Genomic DNA, 27,054 nt, shown 5'->3' with positions numbered 1-27,054 from the left:
CCCCCGCTTCCGCGGCGCCCCACCCCTCCTCCGCACGCCTCCCCTTTAAGCGCGAGGCGCAGTTGGATTTGTGTCGGCCGAGGCGAAGCGCGACTCCCCTTTATGCCGGAGACGGCGGCGGCTCTGACAGCCGCGGCAGCCCGGCGAGCAGAGCAGGAGGCCGGGCCTCGGGCCGCCGGCTGCAGTCACCGCAGCAGGGCCGGGGGAAGCGCGGCGCGCGCCGCCGCGGGGGCGGAGGAGTGGGCGGGCCCGGCCGAGCTGGGGGCGGGGGAAGGCGGGGAGCCGGGTCGCCAGCGCTCGGGTCCGCCTCTGACTGCGGCGCGGCGGGGCGATGTGTGATTACCATGGCGAGGAGTCTCTGTCCGGGGGCCTGGCTAAGGAAACCCTGTTACCTCCAGGTAGGCCGGCGGTGAGCCCGCCGCGCGCCCTCTCTCTGCGCGGGACTCGCCCGCCTCCCTCCTCCCTCCCTGGGTCCGGCGCCCGCCCGAACCCCGCTGCCCCCTGCCGTCCGGCACCTGGCGGCGCGCCCTCCCCCGCCGCCCGGGCGCCGCAGCCCCAGCCGCTGTCCCGCCGCCCCCAGCATGTCGGCCGGCCCGGGCTCGCCCTCGCGCCCCTCGCATCCCGAGTGCCCCGGGACGTGACCCGGGTGAGACCCTACGCCCCTCGCGTTCGGGGCTCCGCAGTCTGGGCTCGGGACGTGCCGCCGTCTTCTCCCTGGTCCGGTGCTCTCCTCCCCCCTCTGTGGTGGGCCCCTGAGGGCGGCTGTTCTCGACTCTATCCTGAGTCTTCAGTAGGTGGTAGGAAAGGTGGTGTGTCATTCCTCCATATTTTAGAAAATTATGGTAATTTGTCACGTCAGTGTTTTCCCCAAACCCTGGAGAAGCGGCATGTGCCTCGGGCTGAACCTCTTGGTTTGGTCTCTCCGTCACACCCGTGATTTAAATGGGAGGTAGGGCTCCGAAGCCCAAGCGAGGCGGATGGATGTTTGCGTTTTAAAAGGAAGGGGACAGTGTCTTGGCCGATCTCAGATACCCCAACAATGCAAACGTAATTTTCAGTCATGTCATGTGTACTGTTGGCGTGTTAATTTTTCATGATTTCCCGTTCCACCCTCTGTTCCGCTGCCAGTCTGTGTCTTCGAACCCTACTACTGTCTTCATGTACTGTTGGTCACCAGGGGGACCTAGTAGACACCGTGAGTAGCTGAGCGCAAATCCATCACCCCAGTGGAAAAACAACTACAAATCAATGCCTCGCGTGGGTCTGCAGTGTTGTCTGCATTCAGAGGACAGTATTCCTTTACCGCTTACCTTAAAAGGCTTAAAGCTATTGATAGATTATTTTAGAATGGGAATTCATGCTCAGCTGGTGCTTTTATCAATTATTTTAAAAGTTGAGAAGAAAGCGTTATGGGGCAAGTAAATCTTACATTTTTGTTTGGAAATTGCATGTGTGAATCATTACTCTGAAATGAGTGAGGTACTGCAAGTTGGAAGCATGATTGACAGCCCATGATACGAAGAGTATAGGAGTAAAACGGAACGTTCTGAGTCTTTGTAGCAGCTCCACCAGTAGTAACTGTGCCTTGAGTGACAGTAGAGCAACCCAGTCTAGAATTCAACCCAGGCCAGATACCTCTTTGTAACCCTTTATGTAAGAGGAAAAAAAAATCTTTCCAGACTCTATACTCAAAATAAGTTTATTGAGATATTTTAAATGTTTTTTCTTAACTAAAACTGTGTAGCTATTTATTTATTTATTTTTTCGATTTCGTGGCAGACTTAGACTTTGACTCATTTGGTTCTCACTGTTCTCCACAGGTGTGGTTGTGACTGTTTTTTGGCACCATAGTACAAGAGCTTTCAGATTGGCTGAGTTAAGATTAGTTTTACAAATAGTAATGCATCTGTTAATGGGAAACATTTGGTATTTCTGCCTTCCTGAATGTGTACATCATTATCTATTACCAAATGAAGGTAAACTCAGGTTTTAAGCATTTCAAAAGCATTTGGGGGCATAGTGGTATTTTAGTAGGCTGTTTTTATATAAAATAATGATTAAGTAGAAATCTTTATTGATTATAGTATTATATTTGAGATAAATAAATTTAAAACTTGGGAACCGGGTACGCTGGTGTTTTAAACATTGTCTTGGTATTAGTATTTATTCTCTTTATGAATTTCTTTATGAATTTTCGTTAGTTGTCCCTCACCATACTGTTTCAATTTAACCAGCTTTTTAAAAAAGGCCTTCAAATTACTCGTGTCATGCCTTCTTCTGTTCTCTATTGCCTAAATGCCTCACCTTATGTTTTTAATACTTCCTCTGCCATTAGGTGCTTCAACCTTGAAATTGTTTTAGGTGAAGTCAAAATAAAATATTTTCATCTAAGACTGTTATACAGCTAGCTATTCAGTTTCTCAGCCACTGAAAGTTGAATTAACTTATACAGTGCTCTTATTTTTATATTTTTATTGTTTTCTTTTTCTTGAGAATAAAATCATGTTCCTTTGGGAACAGCATGAGGCATGAGGCATAAGGACAGAGCTGAGTTTTGTTCATTTGTGCATCTGGTTCATTATGCCCTTGAAAAAATTTCACAACTTTTCAGTTCCATAGTTTCTCTATCATGAAGTGGAGAGTGTAGTTCTTAGCTGAGTAATCACATGAATGTAGTGAGGATTAGCTAGAGGAAGTTAAATCTATTTTGTGACACCTTTACTACATTTTTTAATAGAAAAGCATATGAACTTAAATAGTAAATACATATAGGTAAATATGTTAAATTCCTTCAACCAAAGGTCCCTGGCTTTCTCCCATCCCCCTTTTTATTTATTGAGTATTTATTTATCTGGGGGCATGATATGACTTAATTTTATTGACTCCATTATTTACTTAATAAATATTTGTTGGATGCTTCTCACATGCCAGAAACTCTGTGAGGTGGTAGGGATTCTAAAGGAGCTAAACAGAACACCTTTGTGGTTCTCATGCAGCTTAAAGTCTAGTCAGGGAGACAAACATTAATAAAATCTTAGAAATATATAGTGACATGAGGTATCACCTCACACCGGTCAGAATAGCTGTCATCAAAAAATCCACAAACAATAAATGCTGGAGGGGGTATGGAGAAAAGGGAACACACTTTCAGTGTTGGTGGGAATGTAAATTGATACAGCCACTATGGAGAACAGTATGAAAGTTCCTTAAAAAACTAAAAATAAAACTACCATATGACCCAGAAATTCCACTACTGGGCATATACCCAGAGAAAACCATAATTCAAAAAGACACATGCACCCCAGTGTTCATTGCAGCACTATTTACAATAGCCAGGACACGGAAACAACCTAAACGCCCATCAACAGAGGAATGGATAAAGAAGATGTGGTACATATATACAGTGGAATATTACTCAGCCATAAAAAGGAACGAAATTGGGTCATTTGTAGCGACGTGGCTGGGCCTAGAGAGTGTCATACAAAGTGAAGTAAGTCAGAAACAGAAAAATAAATATCGTATTTTAACACATATATGTGGAATCTAGGAAAATGGTATAGATGACCTTATTTGCAAAGCAGAAATAGAGACACAGACGTAGATAACAAATGTCTGGATACCAAGGGGGAAAGGGGTGGGGTGGGAGGAATTGGGAGACAGGGATGACATATATGCACTATTGATACTATGTATAAAATAGACAACTGAGCAGAACATACTGTATAGCACAGGGAACTCTACTTAATGCACTGTGGTGTCCTAAATGGGAGAGAAATCCAAAAGGGAGGGGATATATGTGTATGTATGGCTGGTTCATTTTGCTGTGCAGTAGAAGCTAAGACAACATTGTAAAGCAACTAGACGCCAATAAAAAATTAATTTAAAAAATTAATTTAGGGCTTCCCTGGTGGCGCAGTGGTTGAGAATCTGCCGGCCAATGCTGGGGACACGGGTTCGAGCCCTGGTCCGGGAAGATCCCACATGCTGCAGAGCAACTAAGCCTGTGCGCCACAACTACTGAGCCGGCGCTCTAGAGCCTGCAAACCACAACTAGTGAGCCCGTGTGCCAAACTACTGAAGCCCGCACGCCTAGAGCCCGTGCTCCACAAGAGAAGCCACCGCAATGAGAAGCCTGCGCACCTCAACAAAGAGTAGCCCCCGCTCACTGCAACTAGAGAAAGCCCACGTGCAGCAACGAAGATCCAACACAGCCAAAAATAAATAAATAAATAAGTTTAAAAAAATTAACTTAAAAAAAGAAATACATAGTGACAACAGTAAGTGTTATGAAGGAAAAGTGAAGGAACGAAAGACTGCCTGAGAGGAACAGAACAGTTTCTCTCTTTTTAAAAGTATTTTACTATGGAAATTTTTATACATACATAAAGCAGAAAAGAATGATGAACTCTCATGTACCTTATCGCTTACCCTCGACAATTATCAGTATTTTGTTTCATCTCCCCTCCCCCATGTCCTCTTTCCAACTAAAGTATTTTGAAGCAAATTTCAGGTATCACATCATCCAAATACCTTAGTATGAATTTCTAACAGATAAGGATACCTTTAGACATAATACCATTATCACGCCTAACAAAATTAATAACAGTTCCTTATTTTCTCTCACTCTCCTCCTAGATATGCATTACCCTGAGAGGACTGACTAAATTCAATTTGCCATGGGGTGGGTTTACTATGATTTGAGAGGGTCTCTTGGTTAAAAACAAAACAAAAAACTCTCCGCTTACCAACTTGTTCCTACTGGAAGTTCTTTGCAGGGAAACTAATTCTCATTTCAGGTTTTGGGAGAATGTCTTAGAACATGTCTGGTTTAATTAACATTTTCATGTAAATGTAATATTTTAATTTAAAGTGAGGCTGTAATTAGTCAACAGATATAAAAGGTCTTGTTTTCTTTGGAGCTAGGAGGAGGGGTGAAGAGTATTGAATGTCAAAGATAGGGGGAAGAGATGAAGGGCCCAGCAAGAAGACAGGGAAGTTGCAGACACCAGCTTTGTATACTTGCCATTTTGCTGTTCATCTTCAAGTGGGTGGAGTCAAAAAGTAGTTTTGTCCTGAGGTGTTCGGGTCTTAGGGCTTGCAAGTTCCTCTTCCTACTGCAATTTACAGGGAAAAAATTTTAAGCAATTGACTTAATTATAAAGGAGCTTCGTTCTCAATATTTCTTTAATCCAGATATTACTGTGATGATTGATAATGTTTCTAGAAACCGTAGTATTATGCAATTATAAGTTTTCAGCTATAATATGGCTTAAATAGGCATTTATGTACTAATGTGGGGACCTAAGTACTTTTTATAGTTTTGTTTATATAGCAAAAGAGATTCTACTTCTTGTGAAGAAAAGAACTGATGTGGTGTGTCCATGTAGTAGAATATTATTCAACAATAAAGAAGAATGAAGAATTGATACGTGCTATAATATGGATGAACCTTGAAAACACTGTATGAAAGAAGCCACTCACGAAAGATCACATATTCTATGGTTCCATTTATATGAAGTGTCCAGAAAAGGCATATCTATAAAGACAGAAAGTAGATTAGTTGTTGCCTAGGGCTGGGAGGGTTGGGGGGAAATGGATATGAGGTTTCTTTTTGTGGTAATGGAAGTGTTCTAAAATTGATGCTTTGCGCAACTCTGTGAATACACTAAGAACCATTGAATTGTATAATTTAAATGAATAAACTGTACGGTTGTGAATTATATCTCAATAAAGCTGTAAAAAAAAAAAAAGAAAAGAAACTGAGTTTATCCCATTCATGTGGTCCTTCTTTCTGCCTCTTGTTGTAGATTCCACCAATGCCAGCTTTTTGGTGCAGGGAGTACTTCAAGCAGGCACACTGTTTGCCTTTGTGGCCTCTGTGTGAGCCAGGAGGGATTGTGATAACCCACAAGCATTTACCTGAGCAACAAGCAGCTCATGGCCAGGCAGTATTCTCAGAGCACACTAACTTGCGGTTCTGTCCTTCCTAGATATTTTGTTGAAAACTTACCTGGGAAATAGTACTTCCTGGACTAGCTAAATGTTGTGGCACATTGAAAGGAGTAGAATCCTGCCAATGAGAACAGAATCTGTAGGTGTGTTAACCAGTTTGGACGATTTTTAGGCAGTGTTTTTCTTCCACACACCATTGTGATGATACTCCTTGTGGCCTGCATGGTGACCCAGAATGACACCTGCATTTGTCTGTTTTTAGCATCATGTTTTCTACAAATTAGGATCCACTTTGTTTGGCGTTTACTCAGTCTGAGTGGGACTGATAACACAGAAGCCCTATAATTTATTGGTTTTACTTTTTAATACCTTCTTCCTCTCACTATCATTAAGTCCTGGAAGAATGAAAGTTAAGACAATTTAAGCTAATTCTCTATACTTAGACACATTTTCCATTCCAGTTATTCTGCCTGCATGCCCTGTTACATACAAAAAGCTGGTGCAACTCTAATGGAATTTGAAGTCTGAGATACTTGGGTACTTCTGAAGGTTTTTCAAGTCCTTTAAATTGCAAAAGTTTTAGATTTCTTAAGGCATCCTCTTAAAAATGACTAACACTTTCAATATGTGTTCAGTAGGGCTGTCATGAATGGATGGATAGATGGCATTATCTAATCAGGGTGTTGGCACTTGTTTAACATTTCTGATACTTGCCTGGCTCTTTGACTTACATTAGTACTAGTCTTCAAATATGACTACTGTAGATAGTTTGGTTCTTTATGAGTTCATGTGGATATTTTGCAGGTTTAGTGCCCGATAGGGTTACTGATACAGATTAGCTGGTAATAGTGACAATGTTGACAAATATGGTAGTAAGACTAATATGGCTTTTTGCTCATTTTCAGCTCACAGGATTATTCTAAATCTAAGGATAGTAAGAGCATGTAGTTGTTTCCTGTTCTCCAAAGGGAGAAGGACTATAGGTAGCATGGTTTAATAATATAGGTTTATTATACCTGCTGTTCAGAGCTACACTTTTGCCTTTGCCTGAAACTAAATCTCCAGAATGATGATTAGCTTTCTGAGACTTGTGAATACACAGGGAGCATCTGTATCCCATAATGTCTTAAATTCAAGCATAGAATTATAATGCAGCCTTTTGATATTACCGTAAGTTGCTTTTCTACCCCTGTTAGAAACTCAAAAGAAATGGTGAATTCTCAGGCAGATTTCATCTTCACACACTTTCAGGCTGTAGCATATAGTAAAAAGCTTTCTTCATTGTCATCTTCCCAGTGCCTCAGTTTTTCATCTTAATGTTGTTTTGTATTCTTTATAGAAGCTTTCTTTTTTTAGAGGGTTTCATCTTAATGTTTTCATTTTTTAAAGTTACTTTGAAAAACAATACTATACTATTCTGTTAAATATCATCTTTTTACATTGATTGAAAAGATAAATGTCTCACATTCTTAACATATCTATTTCTAGACATTCAAATATTTTGTGAATAATTTTCCTTTAAAACCCTTTAATCTAGAAAGTATATGAGTTTAGAAAAACCAGGATACTGTAAAATGAACATGTTTTAAAAACCCAAAATATTAGTGGAAGAATTTTTCTTTAGAAATAGTAAGGGATTTTTTTTTTTTTTTTTTTTTTTTTTTTTTTTTTTTTTTGCGGTACGCGGGCCTCTCACTGTTGTGGCCTCCCCCGCCGCGGAGCACAGGCTCCGGACGCGCAGGCTCAGCGGCCATGGCTCACGGGCCCAGCCGCTCCGCGGCATATGGGATCCTCCCAGACCGGGGCACGAACCCGTATCCCCTGCATCGGCAGGCGGACTCTCAACCACTTGCGCCACCAGGGAGGCCCAGTAAGGGATTTTTTTTGATGACTATTTAATGAAATTAAATAATTATCTTTTTAGGTGTACAGTACAGGACTGTTAATATATGCACGTTTTTGGCAACAGATCTGTAGAACTTTTTCATCTTGCAGAACTGAAACTCTGTACCCATTGCACAACAACTCCTCATTTTCCCCTCCTCACCAGCCTGGTGGCCACATTCTATTATACTTTCTGTTTCCATGTGTTTGACTTCTTTAGATAACTCATGTAAGTAGAATCATGCAGTATTTTTTTTTAATTTTATTATTGTTTATTTTATTTATTTATTTTTGGCTGAGTTGGGTCTTTGTTGCTGTGCACGGGCTTTCTCTAGTTGTGGTGAGTGGGCTACTCTTCGTTGCGGTGTGCGGGCTTCTGATTGCGGTGGCTTCTCTTGTTGCAGAGCATGGGCTCTAGGCGCGTGGGCTTCAGTAGTTGTGGCTCGTGGGCTCTAGAGCACAGGCTCAGTAGTTGTGGCGCACGGGCTTAGTTGCTCCGCAGCATGTGGGATCTTCCCAGACCAGGCTCAAACCCGTGTCCCCTGCATTGGCAGGCAGATTCTTAACCACTGTGCCACCAGGGAAGCCCTGAAGTCAGTGATTAAAGAAAGCATTGTTAGTTTCCCAGTGGTCCTATAACAAATTGCCATAGATTTAGCAGCTTAAGAAAACACACATTTATTTGTACCCATATCTCATACTTCTGAAGGTTAGAAGTCCTAGGACGGTATGGCCCAGCTGGTTCTCTGCTCCAGGTTTCACAAGGTTGAAAATCAAGGCATCAGTAGGGTTGAGTTTCTTTCTGGAGCTCTGGGAATGAATTGATTTCCAGGCTCTTTCAGATTGTTTTCAGAATTCAGTTCCATGCTGTAGTAGGACTGAAGGCTCCATTTCCTTGCTGGCTGTTGGCTGGGGGTTGTTCTCAGCTTCTAGAGGCTGCCTCCATTTCTGGGTTCATGGCTTCTTTTCTCCATCTTCAAAGCCAGTAACAGTGGGTGGAGTCCTTCAAATGTTTCCAGTGTCTCTGACTTCCTCTTCTGCCTCCGCCTTTTACTACCTTTCTCTGCCTCATCTCTCTGACCCCTTCCTCTTCTGCTTTTAAGGGTTCATATGATTACATTGGGTCCACCTGCATAATCCAAGATAATATCTCTATTATAAGTCTCTTCACAGCAGCATCTAGATTAGTGTTTGATTAAATAACCGGGGAGTGGGAATGTTGAGAGACAGCTTTAGAATTCTGTCTACCCCAGAAAGAATACAACTGAAAATTCTGACAATTTAACAAAATCAATCATTTCCTAAAATATTTTGGTTTTCCCCTCATTACTATTAGGTTTTTAAGATATTGCCAAAGAAGAGATTTTATAAGAGAGTTATTATTGTATTTATGATTCCAGCAGTTACTATGAGAGGAATCTTGCATACTTATTAAAGGAAGGAAAATACAAATAAATAGCTGCTGAACAACCACATGTGGTGATACTTGTTTTTACAATAGATACTATTCTTAAATCTTTTGTATCGTTGTACCAACTGAAGTAAAAGTGGAAAAGTATCACTTTATGAACTCTAAGAAAAGGTTCTTTAAAATGTAACCTATTTCTTTCTGTTTATTACTGTAATTAACTAACATTGTTGTTCTTTACCCCTTAAAGAAGACAATGCTTGGTTTTGTTTTAATGTGCCAGCTTGTAAGATTTTTCAGTCACACCTGATCCAGTAGAACTAAATTCATATCCAGTGAAGGCAGAGCCTGTTTATTACCCTGGTCTTGTCCTTTATCCTGAGCATAGTACTCAGGATGTGCAAAATGATATAGTACAGTACATATATTTTTACATATATTCAAAAATATTCTGTAATGACTCTGAGATATTGAACTCCAATAGCTCACGCTAAGCACACACTGCTGTCTCTTTCACGTTCTCACTCTTTACTGTTACCACCAGCACCATCATATCATCCTCATAATTGTCATTATAATTGAGGCTCTCGCCACCCCCATTTCTTCCAATCTGCCAACCTCCTCTGGCTTCCCTCTTTTCCCTATTTAGTCAGGATCACATGTTCTGTCATTTCAGCTACTCTTCTTTGCTCACTCACTACTTCTTTGTCCCTCTGACCTTCCTTTATTCTTATTCTATCCTTTATTCCACACTTTCCTTTCTTTTTTTTTTTTTTTTTTCTTTTTGCGGTATGTGGGCCTCTCACTGTTGTGGCCTCTCCCGTTGCGGAGCACAGGCTCCGGATGCGCAGGCCCAGCGGCCATGGCTCACGGGCCCAGCCGCTCCGCGGCATATGGGATCCTCCCAGACCGGGGCACGAACCCGTATCCCCTGCATCGGCAGGCGGACTCTTAACCACTTGCGCCACCAGGGAGGCCCCACACTTTCCTTTCAATCTCATCTTCCTTTGCCCCCTGCTTTCCTCAGGACTCCAAGCTTCTCTACTTCTCACTTTGTAGTCTCCTTGGGTAATTGCATCTCTTCACATGGCTTACACTACAACCCAAATACTAATGGGTCTCAACTCTGTATCACCAGCCCAAACCTCCCCACCCGGAACTTCAGATTTGCATCTAGTTGCTTATTTGGTATCTACCTCTAGATAGCACTTCGTATTCAACATGTCCAAAGCTAAAGTCCTGCCCCCAAATTGCTTCTTTCCCTATTTCAGTTAGTGATACTCTCCAGTTACTCAAGAGATAAATATACCTAAGTCCTTCTAGACTCTCCCTGTTTCCTTACCCTCATGTTTAATCCCTCAGCAATTCCACTAGTGCATCTCCTAAATAACTTTTGATTGCATCATCTTTAAAAAAAACCCCACAGTGTTATCAACTATAGTCACCATGTTTTACATTAGATCCTCAGACCTTATTCATTGTGCAGCTGTAAGGTTTTACTGGCCTTTTATTGGCCTTTCCCTATTTTCCCCACCTCCCAGCCTCTGGTAGCCATTTTTCTACTCTAAGACTTCGACTTTCTAGAAAATTTTTAGATTCTGCATATAACTGATACACCATGTAATATTTTTCTTTCTGTCTGGCTTATTTAACTTAGCATAATGCCTTCAAGGTCCATCTATTCTGTTGCAAGTGGTAGTATTTCCTCCTTCCTCATGGCTGAGTAGTATTCTATGGTGTATGTATATGCCACATTTTCTTTATCCATTCATCTTCCAGTGGACACTTTGGACTCTTAGGTTGTTTCCATGTCTTGGCTATTGTGAATAATGCTGCAGTGACCATGGGAATGCAGCTATCTCTTTGAGATCCTATTTTCATTTCCTTTGGTTATATACCCAGAAGTAGGAATGCTGGATCATATGGTAGTTCTATTTTTTATTCTTTGCAGAATCTCCATACTGTTTTCATAGTGGCTGAACCAACTTAAATTCCTACCAGTAGTGCACAAGGGTTCCCTTTTCTCCACATCCTGGCCAACATAGTTGTCTCTTGTCTTTTTGATATAGCCATTCTAACAGGTGTGAAGTGATAGCTCATTGTGATTTTGATTTGCATTTCTCTGATGATTAGTGATAGTGATCACCTTTTCATGTACCTGTTGGCCGTTTGTCTCCTGCTGGTACCGTGATTCTCTCCTTTTGTCTCATTAGGCCCACATTGTAATAGCCTCCAGAAGGCCCTTCCTCATTTACCCCTTTCAGATCCACCTTCCACATTACTTCCAGAGCAGTCTTTCCCAAAATGCCAGTCTGATCTAATCTCCCTCCCTACCAGTGAAATCCTTCAATGGCTTACCATTGCCTTCAGTAGACTAAGCAGAGTTCTGAGCATGGCTCTTTGTTTCTGGTCCCTTCCTATCTTGCTGTTTCATTCCTGCCTCTACCATCTCATGCACTGTTTGCTCTAGCAATTCTGAAAACCTTCCAGTTTCCCAACACACTGTGCTTCTCTCTCACATGTCAACCTGTCTACCCCACCATTTCCTCTTTGCCCTAGAATGCCCTTCCCCCATTTCCCTGCATCCCTCTTTACCTGGTTTATTCTCAGTTTTCTACTTGTCCTTTAGGTTTCAACTCAGAGAGGAAGTGACCTTTCAGCAATTCCTCCCTAACATCCCACATGGTATTAGTGTACCTCTTTTGTGCCCCACCCTGTAGGTACATGATATCTGACACACACTTCTCTTACAGCACTTATGATATTGAATTGTCATCAGTGATTTTCATATCTCTCTTCTGAGCCCCAGACTGTGGTCTCCCTGACAGCCAGGATGTCAATTTCCTCTCTTTATCCCCTGTGCCTAGCCCAAAGCAGATGTTCAATAAATGTTTGTTGAATGACTGAATCCAGACATAGAGTTTTATGGAGTTGATCAGATTAACTAATTACTTATATGAAAGAAAATGTATATACAATAAGTAAAATAGTATAGGTGAGCTTATGATGCAAATCATAAGTCTCCCCTTCCACTTCTCCTTACCCCCAGCTTTGCTCCCAAAAGGTAGCCTCTTTGAATCACTTATCTTATTGGATTTCCCGGTGGCTAAACCGCTGACTTCTAGAGCTGTGTGTCTAAAGGGAACTGCACACACCCTGGGAGGTGCATATCATACTGAATTTGGGTACTGGAAGAAATTATTTGAAATTGTATTTATTCTCATATACTTTTTATATCTTAAAATATTTTTGTCCGAATAGCTGATGATTTTTTGTTTTCGGTTTACTATAACAAGCATCCCCCCCACAATAAAAATCTATTCAAAATTATTCTTAGATACTTTTAATTTCTATTACTGTGTGTCACAGTATACAAATAATAAGTTAATATAATCATGATTTTATATTGAGTATAAATAAGTAAATATACAAATGTTAGGGATTTGTGCTCTAAAATATTTTCCCTGAGAGGATTGTACAATAAAAAATGATTTGGGGCTGCTGCTCTAAATAATAGACTTTTACCTCTGTTTCTTGATTTATCAACTTTAGATGTATCTATTGACTTTCTACTTTTAAGGAGTACTTAGCTTGCTTACACTACGGTCATCTCATTCTCTTCCAGTGTTTGTTTTAAATTTTACTTCTTCTGTTGCTTAACTTAGTAACTTCAGATAATGACACCTCTATCTCATTTCATCCACTTTTGTCAGTCTGTCTACTCCCCCCCTTTTTAAGAAGGGACATTGAACATGTTCTGTTTTTGTTTTTTTTTTTAAAGATACTTATTTTTTTTTATTAAATCAGTTATACATATACATATGTTCCCATATCCCCTCCCTTTTGCGTCTCCCTCCCACCCTCCCTATCCCACCCCTCCAGGCGGTCACAAAGCACCGAGCTGATCTCCCCGTGCTACGCGGCTGCTTCCCACTAGCTAGCTACCTTACGTTTGGTAGTGTATATATGTCCATGCCGCTCTTTCACTTTGTCACAGCTTACCCTTCCCCCTCCCCATATCCTCAAGTCCATTCTCTAGTAGGTCTGTGTCTTTATTCCTGTTTACCCCTAGGTTCTTCATGACATTTTTTTTCTTAAATTCCATATATATGTGTCAGCATACAGTATTTGGCTTTCTCTTTCTGACTTACCTCACTCTGTATGACAGACTCTAGGTCCATCCACCTCATTACAAATAGCTCAATTTCGTTTCTTTTTATGGCTGAGTAATATTCCATTGTATATATGTGCCACATCTTCTTTACCCATTCATCCGATGATGGACACTTAGGTTGTTTCCATCTCCAGGCTACTGTAAATAGGGCTGCTATGAACATTTTGGTACATGTCTCTTTTTGAATTATGGTTTTCTCAGGGTATATGCCCAGTAGTGGGATTGCTGGGTCATATGGTAGTTCTATTTGTACTTTTTTAAGGAACCTCCATACCGTTCTCCATAGTGGCTGTACCAATTCACATTCCCACCAGCAGTGCAAGAGTGTTCCCTTTTTTCCACACCCTCTCCAGCATTTATTGTTTCTAGATTTTTTGATGATGGCCATTCTGACTGGTGTGAGATGGTATCTCATTGTAGTTTTGATTTGCATTTCTCTAATGAGTAAAGATGTTGAGCATCCTTTCATGTGTTTGTTGGCAGTCTGTATATCTTCTGTGGAGAAATGTCTATTTAGGTCTTCTGCCCATTTTTGGATTGGGTTGTTTGTTTTTTTGTTATTGAGCTGCCTGAGCTGCTTATAAATTTTGGAGATTAATCCTTTGTCAGTTGCTTCATTTGCAAATATTTTCTCCCATTCTGAGGGTTGTCTTTTGGTCTTGTTTATAGTTTCCTTTGCTGTGCAAAAGCTTTTAAGTTTCATTAGGTCCCATGTGTTTATTTTTGTCTTTATTTCCATTTCTCTAGGAGGTGGGTCCAAAAGGATCTTGCTGTGATTTATGTCATAGAGTATTCTGCCTATGTTTTCCTCTAAGAGTTTGATAGTGTCTGGCCCTACATTTAGGTCTTTAATCCATTTTGAGCTTATTTTTGTGTATGGTGTTAGGGAGTGATCTAATCTCATACTTTTACATGTCCCTATCCAGTTTTCCCAGCACCACTTATTGAAGAGACTGTCCTTTCTCTACTGTACATTCCTGCCTCCTTTATCAAAGATAAGGTGACCATATGTGCGTGGGTTTATCTCTGGGCTTTCTATCCTGTTCCATTGATCTATCTTTCTGTTTTTGTGCCAGTACCATACTGTCTTGATTACTGTAGCTTTGTAGTATAGTCTGAAGTCAGGGAGCCTGATTCCTCCAGCTCCATTTTTCGTTCTCAAGATTGCTTTGGCTATTCGGGGTCTTTTGTGTTTCCATACAAATTGTGAAATTTTTTGTTCTAGTTCTGTGAAAAATGCCAGTGGTAGTTTGATAGGGATTGCATTGAATCTGTAGATTGCTTTGGGTAGTAGAGTCATTTTCACAATGTTGATTCTTGCAATCCAAGAACATGGTACATCTCTCCATCTATTTGTATCATCTTTAATTTCTTTCATCAGTGTCTTATAATTTTCTGCATACAGGTCTTTTGTCTCCTTAGGTAGGTTTATTCCTAGATATTTTATTCTTTTTGTTGCAATGGTAAATGGGAGTGTTTCCTTGATTTCACTTTCAGATTTTTCATCATTAGTATATAGGAATGCCAGATATTTCTGTGCATTAATTTTGTATCCTGCAACTTTACCAAATTCATTGATTAGCTCTATTAGTTTTCTGGTAGCATCTTTAGGATTCTCTATGTATAGTATCATGTCATCTGCAAACAGTGACAGCTTTACTTCTTCTTTTCCGATTTGGATTCCTTTTATTTCCTTTTCTTCTCTGATTGCTGTGGCTAAAACTTCCAAAACTAGGTTGAATAAGAGTGGTGAGAGTGGGCAACCTTGTCTTGTTCCTGATCTTAGTGGAAATGGTTTCAGTTTTTCACCATTGAGGACAATGCTGGCTGTGGGTTTGTCATATATGGCCTTTATTATGTTGAGGAAAGTTCCCTCTATGCCTACTTTCTGCAGGGTTTTTATCATAAATGGGTGTTGAATTTTGTCGAAAGCTTTCTCTGCATCTATTGAGATGATCATATGGTTTTTCTCCTTCAATTTGTTAATATGGTGTATCACGTTGATTGATTTGCGTATATTGAAGAATCCTTGCATTCCTGGAATAAACCCCACTTGATCATGGTGTATGATCCTTTTAATGTGCTGTTGGATTCTGTTTGCTAGTATTTTGTTGAGGATTTTTGCATCTATGTTCATCAGTGATATTGGCCTGTAGTTTTCTTTCTTTGTGACATCCTTGTCTGGTTTTGGTATCAAGGTGATGGTGGCCTCGTAGAATGAGTTTGGGAGTGTTCCCCCCTCTGCTATATTTTGGAAGAGTTTGAGAAGAATAGGTGTTAGCTCTTCTCTAAATGCTTGATAGAATTCGCCTGTGAAGCCATCTGGTCCTGGGCTTTTGTTTGTTGGAAGATTTTTTATCACAGTTTCAATTTCAGTGCTTGTGATTGGTCTGTTCATATTTTCTATTTCTTCCTGATTCAGTCTTGGTAGGTTGTGCATTTCTAAGAATTGGTCCATTTCTTCCAGGTTGTCCATTTTATTGGCATAGAGTTGCTTGTAGTAATCTCTCATGATCTTTTGTATTTCTGCAGTGTCAGTTGTTACTTCTCCTTTTTCATTTCTAATTCTATTGATTTGAGTCTTCTCCCTTTTTTTCTTGATGAGTCTGGCTAATGGTTTATCAATTTTGTTTATCTTCTCAAAGAACCAGCTTTTAGTTTTATTGATCTTTGCTATCGTTTCCTTCATTTCTTTTTCATTTATTTCTGATCTGATTTTTATGATTTCTTTCCTTCTGCTAACTTTGGGATGTTTTTGTTCTTCTTTCTCTAATTGCTGTAGGTGCAAGGTTAGGTTGTTTATTCGAGATGTTTCCTGTTTCTTAAGGTGGGATTGTATTGCTATAAACTTCCCTCTTAGAACTGCTTTTGCTGCATCCCATAGGTTTTGGGTCGTCGTGTCTCCATTGTCATTTGTTTCTAGGTATTTTTTAATTTCCTCTTTGATTTCTTCAGTTATCACTTTGTTATTAAGTAGTGTATTTTTTAGCCTCCATGTGTTTGTATTTTTTACAGCTCTTTTCCTGTAATTGATATCTAGTCTCATAGCATTGTGGTCAGAAAAGATACTTGATACAATTTCAATTTTCTTAAATTTACCAAGGCTTGATTTGTGACCCAAGATATGATCTATCCTGGAGAATGTTCCATGAGCACTCGAGAAAAATGTGTATTCTGTTGTTTTTGGATGGAATGTCCTATAAATATCAATTAAGTCCATCTTGTTTAATGTATCATTTAAAGCTTGTGTTTCCTTATTTATTTTCATTTTGGATGATCTGTCCATTGGTGAAAGTGGGGTGTTAAAGTCCCCTACTATGATTGTGTTACTGTCGATTTCTCCTTTTATGGCTGTTAGTATTTGCCTTATGTATTGAGGTGCTCCTATGTTTGGTGCATAAATATTTACAATTGTTATATCTTCTTCTTGGATCGATCCCTTGATCATTATGTAGTGTCCTTCTTTGTCTCTTCTAGTAGTCTTTATTTTAAAGTCTATTTTGTCTGATATGAGAATTGCTACTCCAGCTTTCTTTTGGTTTCCATTTGCGTGGAATATCTTTTTCCATCCCCTTACTTTCAGTCTGTATGTGTCTCTAGGTCTGAAGTGGGTCTCTTGTAGACAGCATATATATGGGTCTTGTTTTTGTATCCATTCAGCCAATCTGTGTCTTTTGGTGGGAGCATTTAGTCCATTTACATTTAAGGTAATTATCGATATGTATGTTCCTATTCCCATTTTCTTAATTGTTTTGGGTTCGTTATTGTAGGTCTTTTCCTTCTGTTGTGTTTCTTGCCTAGAGAAGTTCCTTTAGCATTTGTTGTAAAGCTGGTTTGGTGGTGCTGAACTCTCTCAGCTTTTGCTTGTCTGTAAACGTTTTAATTTCTCCATCAAATCTGAATGAGATCCTTGCTGGGTAGAGTAATCTTGGTTGCAGGTTTTTCTCCTTCATCACTTTAATTATGTCCTGCCACTCCCTTCTGGCTTGTAGAGTTTCTGCTGAGAGATCAGCTGTTATCCTGATGGGGATTCCCTTGTGTGTTATTTGTTGTTTTTGCCTTGCTGCTTTTAATATGATTTCTTTGTGTTTAATTTTTGACAGTTTGATTAATATGTGTCTTGGCGTATTTCTCCTTGGATTTATTCTGTATGGGACTCTCTGTGCCTCCTGGACTTGATTAACTATTTCCTTTCCCATATTAGGGAAGTTTTCAACTATAATCTCTTCAAATATTTTCTCAGTCCCTTGCTTTTTCTCTTCTTCTTCTGGAACCCCTATAATTCGAATGTTGGTGCGTTTAATGTTGTCCCAGAGGTCTCTGAGACTGTCCTCTGTTCTTTTCATTCTTTTTTCTTTATTTTGCTCTGCAGCAGTTATTTCCACTATTTTATCTTCCACCTCACTTATCCGTTCTTCTGCCTCAGTTATTCTGCTATTGATCCCATCTAGAGTATTTTTTATTTCATTTATTGTGTTTTTAATCGATGCTTGATTCATCTTTAGTTCTTCTAGGTCCTTGTTAACTGTTTCTTGCATTTTGTCTATTCTATTTCCAAGATTTTGGATCTGGGAAATAGAATCTTGGATCATCTTTACCATCATTATTCTGAATTCTTTTTCAGGTAGACTGCCTATTACCTCTTCATTTATTAGGTCTGGTGGGTTTTTATCTTGCTCCTTCTCCTGCTGTGTGTTTTTCTGTCTTCTCATTTTGCTTATGTTACTGTGTTTGGGGTCTCCTTTTTGCAGGCTGCAGGTTCGTAGTTCCCGTTGTTTTTGGTGTCTGTCCCCAGTGGCTAAGGTTGGTTTAGTGGGTTGTGTAGGCTTCCTGGTGGAGGGGACTAGTGCCTGTGTTCTGGTGGATGAGGCTGGATCTTGTCTTTCTGTTGGGCAGGTCCACGTCTGGTGGTGTGTTTTGGGGTGTCCAGAGAAAGGAACTTTCCCGCTCAGGACAGCTTTTGTATGAACACTCCATCAACAGTTCTGGATGCCACACAACGCAGCGATATCCAAAGTGGGCAGCCACTCATAGTTGCTCGCCGGGACTTTTTGATGCAGAGCTTAAAGCGCCGCCAGGCGCCGTGCATAGCGGGCACAGGGCCAGCGTCTCGTGCTCAACGAATGCTGATCTCGCGCCTGTGCGCTGCCGTCCTTCTGGCTCCACTAAGCCTCTTCTCCCTGGCAAACCCGCCTTCCCGCCGGATCGTCACTTCCAGCAGACCCATGTTCTGTTTTTCTTCTGGTTTTCCCAGTTTCTGTCAGCAACACTTTTTTTTTTTTTTTTTTTTTTTTTAGCTGTGTTGGGTCTTCATTGCTGCGTGCGGGTTTTCTCTAGGTGCAGAGAGCAGGGCCTACTCTTCGTTGTGGTGCGTGGGCTTCACATTGAGGTGGCGTCTCTTGTTGCGGAGCACGGGCTCTAGGTGCGCGGGCTCAGTAGTCGTGGCTTGCGGGCTCTAGAGCGCAGGCTCGGTAGTTGTGGCGCACGGGCTTAGTTGCTCCACAGCACGTGGGATCTTCCCGGAACAGGGATCAAACCTGTGTCGCCTGCATTGGCAGGCGGATTCTTAACCACTGCACCACCAGGGAAGTCCAGCAACACTTTTACATTGTCAAAGTTGATAACTTTTATATTTTGTCCTGTGACAATAACCAAATCTCCAAATAAGTTGACTCTAAAAGATGAAAACTGTAAACAGTATTATATTATGACTTGTTAATTCTTCCATAAAGGAAAAATCTCCCTTGTAAACCTGAGATCCATTGACTGCAGCATGAAATTATTTTCTCCATGTCAGGAAAGTGGGTAGAATTACTGGGACAAATGCCTTTTGTTATTAAGCAAATTACTGCAAGGATTTGTCCCTTTCCAGAAGCTAAACCATATTTTTGCCAATAGGGAAGAGAACATGTGATATTTGCACATTCCCTATAGAAAGTTTCTTTTTGCGTAGAAATCATGCTTGCTTGCCTTTTAATATTCCTACTAAAGAATCATAATTTAAAGCCTAGCCTTTGGGATCTGTAGTGAAGTAACAGAGTTATGATTTGAGATCACTCTGAGCCACAGTTTCTCCCCTGAGCAGTCAATATACTGTCTTTTTTGGAATGATTACCTGGTTATGCTCAGCTCTAGGAAGCAGACATTTATTATGTTATCTGCCCCTCAAATCCAAGTGAACTGAGCTAGTTTTGGAGTCCTAGAGCATTTGAATAATGAAAACAACTTTCATCTTCGGGGAAAGCACTGCAGGTAGGAACTGGCTAACATTTGATGCCACAATTATAGAAAATAAAACAATAGTAAAGCAGTTTTGGCCAGTCTTTCTCTTAGGGTCCTGAAATTTATGTCTTGAGACCAACCACATCAAAGTTAATTCTGGCCTAAGATGAAGGGCCTCTCTATTTTTAGTACCCCCTAAAATATCATTCTATAGTGCAGAGCCAATTTGTGTGCTGGGATTACATTTTCTCCAGGGCCAGGGTCATGACCCCTTCGCTCTCAAGACTGTAAGATCAATAACAACTACATCCCCTTTTCTCATATTCCAGTTCCTTATAATTAGGATATGTAAGCGTGCTTCTTACTTGAAATACAGCTTTTTTGTGACATTTGTCTTTTTCTTTCTTTTTAATTTTCAGGGAGTTTCTAATTGTATTTTGTTTTTTGGGTTTTTTTTTTGGCATAATATGCCTTTACCATAGCCTCACTTTTTCCATATTCTCAGTTGTATTTTTTATTCTGTGGAATCCCCCTTCATGACCAAATGCTTCTCTAGGCTACTGCACAGTTGTCTTCCAAGGGTTTTCCTCTATTCTTCTATGTTGGAATCACTGTTCTTAGGATCCTGGGTCTTCCACTATTCTGATTTATGCCATAATTTTACTGGGGTATATCCTGAAATAAGTTTTTTAGAAAGGACGTGTGGGAAGTAAACTTTCTGAGTCACGTCTAAAACTGTCTTTATTGTACCTTTGTTTGTAGTTAGGTTGGGTGCAGAATTCTGGGCTGAAAATAATTTTCTTTAAAACCATGAAGACATTGTCTTCTCACATCCTCTGTTGCTGACAAGAAGCCAGTTTGATTGTCAGTCCTTGGTGGGTGTTTTTCAGTCCTGTTTTTCCTGTTCAGTGTCTCCTTTTTTTTTTTTTTTTTGCTGTACGCGGGCCTCTCACCATTGTGGCCCCTCCCGTTGCGGAGCACAGGCTCCAGACGCACAGGCCCAGCGGCCACAGCCCATGGGCCCAGCCGCTCTGCGGCATGTGGGATCCTCCCGGCCCGGGGCACGAACCCGTGTCCCCTGCATCGGCAGGCGGACTCCCAACCACTTGCGCCACCGGGGAAGCCCCAGTGTCTCCTTTTTATATTTGTTTTGGAATTCCATGAGGAAATGTATAAATGTGGGTCTTTTATCAGTTGATTGTATTGAGCACTCAGCCCTTTCAATCTTTTTTTAAAAATTTTATTTATTTATTTATTTATTATCTTCAGCTGCGTTGGGTCTTTGTTGCTGCACATGGGGTTTCTCTAGTTGCGGCGAGCAGGGGCTACTCTGTTGTGGTGCGTGGGCTTCTCATTGTGGCGGCTTCTCTCGTTGTGGAGCACGAGCTCTAGGTGCATGGGCTTCATTAGCTGCGGCACGCAGGCTCAGTAGTTGTGGCGCACAGGCTTAGTTGCTCCGCAGCATGTGGGATCTTCCTGGACCAGGGCTCAAACCCGTGTCCCCTGCATTGGCAGGTGGATTCTTAACCACTGCGCCACCAGGGAAGCCCCCAGCCCTTTCAATCTTAAGACTTGGGTGTTTCTTCAACTCTGGGGAATTCTATTAATTAATAGCTTCTCCATTCTCTTTTTTCTGTTTCCTCTTTTGGGGGGCTCTTATTAGTCAAATGTTGTACCTCTTGGATTGGCTCTTTGTATCTCTCACAGTTTCTCTATTATTTTCCATCTTTTTATCCATACACTCTCATTCTGAGTTTCTCAGTTTTATTTTCCAGCTCATCTGTTGATTTTTTTCCTTTTCTAATCACTCTTCAAATTCTGACTTTTAAATTTAATTTAAAAGACTTATGTCAAGTTCTTTGTTCCTTTTCTGTGTGTGTGGTTTCCTATTCCTAGTTTATATGCATGTAATGCCCTCTGGAATCTTTTGATTATAGTAGGGTTTTTTTAATATTTTTTATTTTCTTATGTCCCTTAATTATATTTGTTCCCCTCAGGATTTCTTTTTCTATATGTTTTTCTTAGCTCTTCTTTTTCATGCTGCTGGATTTTTCCATGTGCCTTGGTCATCTATTCATATTTTAGAGAGCAGGGCTGAGAAACTGGTGTGGATTTCCTCTGCTATTTGAAAAGTGGGTCTCTTTTCCCCCTAGACCTATCACCTGAGTGGATGGCTGACTGTGCCCTCTGTGTAGGTGGGGTGCGTTGGCTGGCCTTCTTGCTCTGGGGTGAGCCTGTGCTCAGGCCCTGGGGGCCCTGTGTCAGAGGAGTGCTTTATCCCGGTCGGACTGTACTACCATTAGAAGCCTTGGCTTTCCCCAGGTTGTTTGTTCCTTCAGCTATCTGGTTTTTCAACTGTGGGTTAATGCCAGGCTGCCTGTGATATGCATGGGGGTTGGGGAAGCAGATGGAGGTGCCAACCAGCGCAGTTCCAGGTACAGACCTTCAATTATCCCCACTGTCTTCAGCCCCACTTCTCACTCCTGCCCTCCCTCATACCTCTGGCCCAGAGCCCAGAGCCATCAGGTGTTCCAGGGCAGATTGGCTCTCTAGATTCCTTCTAGCATTCCAACAAGCAGTTTGGCTTCCAGCTTCTTTAGGTTGCTTTGTGGGTATTCTGGGCTGTGGCTTTCTTTGCCCATCTCATCCGTCAACACAATTCAATCTGCTTTTTGAATTCTAGAAATTTGTTGGATCTTTCATCCACTGGTGAACCCCCCTACTTCCCCTTCCTTTTGATATTAAACTTTCATTGCTTCTTTTGTCTCCCTTCTTTCAGTGTGGTTTTGCAAACTTTAAGTAGTAAACCTATATCCTCAATCTACCATCTTGAACTAAAAGTCCTGATATGAATTTTAACTATCTATCATTTGAATATTTACCCTGTTTATCTTCATAGCTGCAATATCTGTTTAAGCATTGCATAATTAATAAGTTATTTCAGTAAAATAAGGCAAGAGAATTGGCGTAAATAACTTCAGAGGGATAAAGATATAATGGCACATTTTTTTTCCAGAAAATCTTGTATAATAGCAACCGTTTATTTTAGTAAAAAAAAAAAAAAAAACACAAGAAAAAACTACTCAATTAAAGATTAGAGTCTTAAAATTAGCATCAATTTTGTTCCTGATTTCTATAGGTTATAGTCAACAAGGGTATTACCTGCTATGTATCAGGTAAGCACTGGGTTTGTAGCAGTGACTCTGATAGCTCTCTGCTGTCATAGAATTTGCATGTTGTTTGGGGGAGGGGCATTCATGGATAGAGAATAAATGAAGTTAAAAAATAACCACACAACAAAAACATCAGGTAGCTATGTGCACAATGCAAATAATTAAAATAGGTGAAGTGATAGTGAGTGTCAAGACATCTGTGTTAGCCGGCTGGCTGGAGAACCTGAGATCTGACTAACAAGCAGATGCCAGTCTGACTAACAAGCAGAAGCCAGCCAGGCAAGAACGGGAAACTTGGTATTACCCTGAGAGAGCATATCCTTTTCTCTTTAGTCAGTGCTACCCACCCCCCTTTTGGTTTTGATCATTCTTCTGTCCTGTAAAAGATTTTCATGTTAAGGTAATGAATTGCCTAAACATTTCATCACCTTTGAAAGAGCACTTTGGTGAAATAGAAAGACTCATGAGATAATTTACTCCCCTAGGACAGAGAAAGGATAAACAAGCCTTTTCAGTCTGTGATAGCTGAATGCTTTGGTGAATTTAAAGGACTTAATTATTATGCTTTAAGCTACAACTTAATTTGCTTCAGTCTGATTCTTAGCTTTCAAGTGGAGTCTTCCTTTGATATATTGTGTTGCTATTTTGGTGCTTGTCATTTTGCTGTTGCACTTTTCCTCATCAAAAAGCATTTACTGGGCTTCCCTGGGGGCACAGTGGTTAAGAATCCGCCTGCCAATGCTGGGGACACGGGTTCGAGCCCTGGTCCAGGAAGATCCCACATGCCGTGGAGCAACTAAGCCTATGTGCCACAACTATTGAGCCTGCACTCTAGAGCCTGCGAACCACAACTACTGAAGCCTGCGCACCTAGAGAAAGCCCGCACGCAGCAATGAAGACCCAATGCAGCCAAAAATAAACAAATAAAATGAATAAATTTATATTAAAAAAAAGAAGTGTGTAGTAAATGCTTTTTTTTAAATAAACGTATTTATTTATTTTTGGCTGCGTTGGGTCTTCATTGCTGCGCGCGGGCTTTCTTTAGGTGCGGCAAGTGGGGGCTACTCTTCGTTGTGGTGCGCGGGCTTCTCATTGCAGTGTCTTCTCTTGTTGCGGAGCATGGGCTCTAGGCACATGGGCTTCACTAGTTGCAACATGCAGGCTCAGTAGTTGTGACTCGCGGGCAGCGCAGACTCAGTAGCTGTGGCGCATGGGCTTCATTGCTCCACGGCATGTGGGATCTTCCTGGACCAGGGCTCGAACCCGTGTCCCCTGCATTGGCAGGTAGTTTCTTAACCGTTGTGCCACCAGGGAAGCCCTACTGCTCACTTATATAGCCCCGGTGCTTGTATTGATACCATGGGCTGCAGATGCACATTCGCTTTTATCTTTAAATTGGGTACACTTTTCAAGGAGTATGGGGGGGCATGGATAGTTTAAGGGGACCAATTTGTAGATCCTTAAATTCCCCACGTACTCTTTCCTAACATTGTTCTGCCTGAGAATGTGCCTTTGATGGAGGTGCAGGGGCTGCTTTCCCACCTTCTCTTTCACAGTTGCCCTTCTTCCACTATTACAGAAGAAAGGCACACTGCTCAACCATCTCAGATCTTACAAAGGTCCCTAGATGTAAAAGCCACCAGGGTACCAAACAAAGGACAGTTGAAAATATTGGTGTCTGTGTTGAGATAGTGAATGACTAAGTAACACTATCTCAAGGAATGACTGGATAACAGTTTCTTTTTTTTTTTTTTTTTTTTTTTTTTTTGCGGTATGCGGGCCTCTCACTGTTGTGGCCTCCCCCGTTGCGGAGCACAGGCTCCGGACGCGCAGGCTCCGGACGCGCAGGCTCAGCGGCCATGGCTCACGGGCCCAGCCGCTCCGCGGCATATGGGATCCTCCCAGACCGGGGCACGAACCCGTATCCCCTGCATCGGCAGGCGGACTCTCAACCACTTGCGCCACCAGGGAGGCCCAACAGTTTCTTTTGCAATTCAAATAGTTTCCCATTTTTTGCCTTCACAAAACTAAAAGACCTAATTGAGTTGTTTGCCAGTTAACTAGTAGATCATTAAGTATACACATATATATAGATATTTAAAATGCTTAATATTTGTATATAACTGATACTTTTTAATTTTTATTTTATATTGGAGTATAGTTGATTTACAGTGTTGTGTTAGTTTCAAGTGCACAGCAAAGTGATTATATATATGTGTGTGTGTGTGTGTATTTTTATGGCTGTGCCATTGGCATGCAGGATCTTAGTTCCCCAACCAGGGATCGAACCCATGCCCCTTGCAGTGAAAGCAGCGGGTCTTAACCACTGGACCACCACAGAAATCCCTGATTAAGTATAATTTTGATGGTAGATCACTTTTTTGTCACATAAGTCAAAAGATTTAAAAGAATTGAGAAATAATTGCTCTAACAAAACTTCCATTCTCATCTTCTCATTTATGTGGAAAAGGTTTCTCTTGACCTAAAGTTATGAAAACAAAAAGTAGGGATAGAATTGATACCGAGTCCTGTTTCATTCTGGCAATAAATAATAGTCACTGCGAGGAAATGTGAACTAACTGAAGAAGAAAAATCTCACCCATCTCTTTTAAAAAGTTTTCTTTCTTATATTTAAATTTCTTAAATCAAGAATTTGCGGTATATTTATGTTTAATTGATTGGGTGGTTTTCTTTAAAGAAAACTCAAATCAGAAAAAAAATTGTTTTAACACTTGAAGTCTTTTATTACAGAAAATAAAGAGAAATTTATTTTCAATTTACAGATGATTTTTGTTAAGGAAAAATACAATAGAGTGGCAATAAAAGATTTTCAAATATGAAATGTATTACATTAAAAAAACTGTGTGGGAAGAATCACCTTTCCTGATGTTAATGCTTACTATACAGCTTTACTAATCAAGATGGTGTGGTACTGACAGAGGGGTACACAAGGATCAATGGAATAGAATAGGAAACCTAGAAATAGAGCCACATTAATATACCTGATTAATTTTTTACAAGGGATCTAAAAGTAATTTAAATGGAGGAGGGATATCCCTTTTTTTTCTGAAATTTTGAATTTTATTTATTTTTTTATACAGCAGGTTCTTATTAGTCATCAATTTTATACATGTCAATCCCAATCGCCCAATTCATCACACCACCATCCCCACCCCCCCATGGCTTTCCCCCCTTGGTGTCCATACGTTTGTTCTCTACATCTGTGTCTCAACTTCTGCCCTGGAAACCGGTTCATCTGTACCATTTTTCTAGGTTCCACATACATGCGTTAATATACGATATCTGTTTTTCTCTTTCTGACTTACTTCACTCTGTATGGTGGTCTCTAGATCCATCCACGTCTCAACAAATGACCTAATTTCGTTCCTTTTTATGGCTGAGTAATATTCCATTGTATATATGTACCACAACTTCTTTATCCATTCGTCTGTCGATGGGCATTTAGGTTGCTTCCATGACCAGGCTATTGTAAATAGTGCTGCAATGAACACTGGGGTGCATGTGTCTTTTTGAATTATGGTTTTCTCTGGGTATATGCCCAGTAGTGGGATTGCTGGGTCATATGGTAATTCTATTTTTAGTTTTTTAAGGAACCTCCATACTGTTCTCCATAGTGGCTGTATCAATTTACATTCCCACCAACAGTGCAGAAGGCTTCCCTTTTCTCCACACCCTCTCCAGCATTTGTTGTTTGTGCATTTTCTGATAATGCCCATTCTAACCAGTGTGAGGTGATACCTCATTGTAGTTTTGATTTGCATTTCTCTAATAATTAGTGATGCTGAGCAGCTTTTCATGTGCTTCTTGGCCATCTGTATGTCTTCTTTGGAGAAGTGTCTGTTTAGGTCTTCTGCCCATTTTGGATTGGGTTGTTTGTTTCTTTAATATTGAGCTGCATGAGCTGTTTATATATTTTGGAGATTAATCCTTTGTCTGTTGATTCATTTGCAAATATTTTCTCCCATTCTGAGGGATGTCTTTTCATCTTGTTTGTAGTTTCCTTTGCTGTGCAAAAGCTTTTAAGTTTCATTAGGTCCCATTTGTTTATTTTTGTTGTTATTTCCATTACTCTAGAAGGTGGGTCAAAAAAGATCTTGCTGTGATTTATGTCAAAGAATGTTCTTCCTATGTTTTCCTCTAAGAGTTTTATAGTGTCCGGTCTTACATTTAGGTCTCTAATCCACTTTGAGTTTATTTTTGTGTGTGGTGTTAGGGAGTGT

The 27,054-nt window shown here is 40.7% G+C and overlaps 1 protein-coding gene across 1 annotated transcript in view; it reads left to right on the top strand.

Moving 5' to 3' along the window:
• The first annotated feature begins 272 nt into the window (after positions 1-272).
• The window catches only part of DIPK1A (divergent protein kinase domain 1A), a 132,163-nt gene continuing 105,381 nt past the window's right edge, over positions 273-27,054 (top strand). The window contains exon 1 of the mRNA XM_060090128.1: positions 273-398. Coding sequence (XP_059946111.1) covers positions 345-398 — 54 coding nt within the window. The 5' untranslated portion in view covers positions 273-344. The remainder of the gene's footprint in view (positions 399-27,054) is intronic.

Source organism: Mesoplodon densirostris, chromosome 2 (assembly GCF_025265405.1).
Source record: "Mesoplodon densirostris isolate mMesDen1 chromosome 2, mMesDen1 primary haplotype, whole genome shotgun sequence".
In the NCBI taxonomy this organism is placed as follows: Eukaryota; Metazoa; Chordata; class Mammalia; order Artiodactyla; family Ziphiidae; genus Mesoplodon; species Mesoplodon densirostris.
The sequence above is the reverse complement of the archived record's forward strand: the minus strand, read 5'-3'. Positions and strand labels throughout refer to the sequence as shown.